Here is a 4459-nt window from a genome sequence, read left to right on the forward strand (position 1 = left end):
ACTTCACACTTTTTTTTCTTATGGATAAACCATCCATCTCTATCAGGTGCCCATGGTCAAAACTGAGATTCCACCTCCCAAATTCTATGTATGCAAGGATTTCTCCTTGATGTAAGCAGCCAGGACAAACAGGTCTGGCTGGTTTGGACTCTCAGGAGCCTTCTCTCTCTGCTTATGCCACTCAAATTCTTGAGCTCTGTGCTCTCCTTCCAATGGAAAAGAACCGTCCTTCTTATCGATGCAGAAATGGCCGAATTTTTGATTCCACCTGCAAAATTCCCTATATCCAAGGACTGCTTTCAGACAAAAGCTGCCAGGATAGAGAGGCCTGTCTGGACTTGGCCTCTGGTGGCCACCTTTCATCTGGCCCTGAAACACTGGTGTTCCATGCTTTCCTTCCTATGGAAAAGAACTGTCCTTCTCCTCCAGACATCCATGTCCGAAACTGTTATTCCACCTCTACAATTCCCTATATCCAAGGATGGCTCCCAGAAAAAATCTGCCAGCACCGTCTAGTCTGGCTGCCCTTGGCCTCTGGTGACTGCCCCTCATCTGCCCCTGGAACACTGGGGCTTGGTTGTTTCCTTCCTATGGAGACCATGGTGACACTGTGAGGACCTGGTGGAACCATGGAGACCATTGTGACACTCTGGGATACCATGGTGACACCATGGGGATTCATGGAACCAAGAGACCACCATGGCTCTGTGGGGCCTCGTGGAACCATGGAGACCATTAGGACCCTTCAGGGCCTCGTGTAACCACGGGGCCATTGTGACACCTCAGGGACTCATGGAATCAAGGGAACCACTGGGACATTGTGGGGGACCACGGAATGAGAGGAACATGGAACACATCTGGCTGATTTGGCCTCCTAGGGGTGACCTGACGGGTCTGGCTGATCTCAGAATGTCAAGGGCTGCCTCTCATCTGCCCATGAAACACTGGGGCTCCATGCTTTCCTTCCTATGGAAAGAACTGACTCTCTTTTCAGATGCCCATGGACAAAATTGGTACTCCGCCCTAAAACCTTGCTGTATGCAAGCGTATCTCTCAGAGAAAAACCTGTCAGCTCTGGCTGGCCTTGGCCTCTGGTGGTCACATCTCATCTGCGCCAGAAGCACCAGGGCTGTGCAGCAGCTGCAAGACAGCCCTGCCAGAGCCAGCTTGGGCAGCACTTTGGCCGTGGCTGCTGGGCCTGGGCCTGAGGCAGGAGCCGGAGACAAGTGACCCTTGCAGGCCTGGGGCCTCATAGCCTCCTTGTCCCTGCTCAGCAGCCTGGCAGGGGCCGCCCCATGCTCCTGCCCTTGGCATTGCCCATCCCCACATGCCAGTGCCCATCCCGGCAAGAGCCCTGAGCAAGAAGGGAGGGACAGGATCTGCCTGGCCAGGCCCTGGGGCTCAGGCCTTGGCCCTTGGCATTCCTCAAACACATCCAGCTTTGCTCAGCACCTGAGACACCTTGGCCTTGTTTGTCCCCAGCTGTCATCACTGCCTGCAGTGTTCTGCTCTAACTGGAACCTGGGGACACTTTCCCAGTCATGTCCCTCAGTGGGACCCGTTAAAACTTCAAGAAACTTTTGGAGTTTCAATTTAATTTTGAGTTCTTGAGAAGTTTTTTGATCACTCTCTCAGGGACTGAGTCTGATATAAACAACACCAAATCCCCAAGAGGCTCATTAAAGTCCTTGTGCTGTGTCTGTGCTGCTGAGCTTTAAAGGAACAGCTCTTCCCAGGGCCAGCTCCTCTCCCAGCCCAGCAGGGCTGAGGGCTCTGCCTGCAGGCACTGAGGGCACAGGAGCCAGGCAGAGACAGGCTGAAGGCAATCAGGATTGGGAAGACATTGAGCTGAGACTTCACCTGGGGAAAGATCTTCACAGCCCTGTGCATGGTGAGTGTGTGGGTGCAGGGCAATGTCCCCTGTGCTCCTGGAGGGATCTCCTGAAGCCAGCACACCCCAGAGCCTGGGGGATGTGTCAGGAGGACTCTCCCAGTTTCTCTGTGGCACAGGAGGAGCAGGAGGAGCAGGAGGAGGAGGGGAAGGATGTGCTGCAGAGCGAGACTGCCCTGGGCACCGTCAGAGGGACAGGGCAGGACGGCTCCTGCTGCCAGGGACGGCTGCAGGGGCTGAAGCTGGGGCTGCAGCCAGGGCTGCCCAGGGCTGTCCTGCAGAGCAGCTCCTGCAGCCCTCAGGGCTCTTGGCCAGCCCAGGGCATGTGCCACCTGCCAGGGGCAGCTCTCAGCCTGCCTGGCAGCTCCCCATGGACGCTGCAGGGGAGAAGTTCCAGGTGCAAGGAGCCACCCCCATCAGGGCAGATTCCTCCTGCTCTGGAGATGGTGCTGCATGGCCAGGGCTGCTCTCAGCTTTCTCCTAAAGGGAAGGGAAAGGGGCTGTCAGCTTTGGCTGTGTCACTGAGCCTCCTGCACTGTCAGCCTGGGCATCAGCAGATGGGCCTCAGATCTCCCTCAGAAAGTGCCTCCTCAGCCTCCTCTCCCTACACACAGCAGCAGCAGCACCTTGGCTTGCAGCATCTCTGTTTGTCTGGCCTGCCCTTAAGGCCCTGCTGCCAGGGAGATGCCCCTGGGCAGTGCCCTGTGCTGGGAGGGGTCTGCAGGGCAGAGCTGAGCCCCCAGGGCTGGGCTGGGCTCTGGCAGCACTGGCAGGGACAAGGCTTGGATAGAGAGAAACAGCTCCCAGCAGGCACAACTCCAGGCAGCAGAGAGCCAGAGCAACCCTTGGTACCCATTGCTGTTCAGGTGCACTGGGAAGAGAGTACGGCTTAGAGACACTAACTGTGAAACAGGAGTCTATAGAAACTCCACTTTTTTTTCAAGCATGTTTAAAGTTTGATCACCCAGAGCTAGAGGGAGGTGTCATGGGCAAAGGGCACCTGGCTGGGGACCAGCAGGTCTGACTGCCCTGAGACACAGGGAGCCCTGTTTTCCTTCTGGGCTTCCCCAGGGTTCAGGCTGAGAGCAATGCTGAAGATGAATCAGTAACTCAGGAGCATGAACCCAAGTTCAAAAATAAAAATGTTGAGTGAAGTTCTCCGACAGGTAGAGATGTAGTTTTGAGGGAATTCCTTAAATAACCCCATAGGATTGACTCAACGAGCTTGTCAATGTCTTGTTTCAACAGTCCACCATGCCCAGAGTGAAGGAATGTCCAACAGCAGCTCCATCAGGCACTTCCTCCTGCTGGCATTGGCAGACACGCGGCAGCTGCAGCTCCTGCACTTCTGCCTCTTGCTGGGCATCTCCCTGGCTGCCCTCCTGGGCAACGGCCTCATCATCAGCGCCGTAGCCTGCGGCCACCACCTGCACACGCCCATGTTCTTCTTCCTGCTCAACCTGGCCCTCAGCGACCTGGGCTCCATCTGCACCACTGTCCCCAAAGCCATGCACAATTCCCTCCGGGACACCAGCACCATCTCCTACTCAGCATGTGCTGCACAGGCTTTCTTCTTTCTTTTCTTTATCACAACAGAGTTTTCCCTCCTGACCATCATGTGCTACGACCGCTACGTGTCCATCTGCAAACCCCTGCACTACGGGACCCTCCTGGGCAGCAGAGCTTGTGCCCACACGGCAGCAGCTGCCTGGGCCAGTGCCTTTCTCAATGCTCTGCTGCACACAGCCAATACATTTTCCCTGCCCCTGTGCCATGGCAATGCCCTGGGACAGTTCTTCTGTGAGGTTCCCCAGATCCTCAAGCTCTCCTGCTCACACTCCACCTTCAGAAAAATTTGGATTTCATTGCTTGGTGTCTGTTTCGGTTTGGGTTGTTTTGTGTTCATTGTTTTCTCCTACGTGCAGATCTTCAGGGCTGTGCTGAGGATCCCCTCTGAGCAGGGACGGCACAAAGCCTTTTCCACCTGCCTCCCTCACCTGGCCGTGGTCTCCCTCTTTGTCAGCACTGGCATATTTTCCTACCTGAAGCCCCCCTCCATCTCTTCCCCATCCCTGGATCTGACACTCTCAGTTCTGTACTCAGTGGTGCCTCCAGCCCTGAACCCCCTCATCTACAGCCTGAGGAACCAGGAGCTCAAGGCTGCAGTGTGCAAAATGATGACTGGACGATTTCTGAAACATTAAACTGCTGGAAAATTTTCTGTAAATCACATATAACAAAAGTCATCTTTAATAGTTCTTGTTGGTTTGGTTGTTGGGTTATTTTTTCCATTGTTTTAGATTTCAATGATGGTCACAAATCAAGGTCATTGCTTCTGCCCTTTATCATTTTGTTTATCTCCACCTTTGCTGTGGCCCCAGACTGTGTGAATGAGGAGCTACACTCTTGGAGGCTTTAACGGAATTAGGGATCTCCCAGCAGAGTTTTCTGCAGAGATGCCCTTTTGTTGCCTTCTCTGGAGCTGCAGCAGCAATGTCTGTGTGCAGAGCTGGGGCAGATCAGTGCTGGCCCAGCAGCTGTGCCCAGCAGCAGCAGCAGCACTTGGTG

General features: G+C 54.8%; 1 protein-coding gene across 1 annotated transcript; it reads left to right on the forward strand.

Annotated features, from left to right (window-relative positions):
- The first annotated feature begins 3162 nt into the window (after positions 1-3162).
- LOC118701318 (olfactory receptor 14J1-like) lies at positions 3163-4095 on the forward strand. The gene has a single exon (XM_036405956.1). The coding sequence runs from the start codon at positions 3163-3165 to the stop codon at positions 4093-4095; it is 933 nt and encodes a 310-aa protein (XP_036261849.1).
- Positions 4096-4459: the final 364 nt, after the last annotated feature.

This window comes from Molothrus ater, unplaced genomic scaffold (genome assembly GCF_012460135.2).
Source record: "Molothrus ater isolate BHLD 08-10-18 breed brown headed cowbird unplaced genomic scaffold, BPBGC_Mater_1.1 matUn_MA579, whole genome shotgun sequence".
In the NCBI taxonomy this organism is placed as follows: domain Eukaryota; kingdom Metazoa; phylum Chordata; class Aves; order Passeriformes; family Icteridae; genus Molothrus; species Molothrus ater.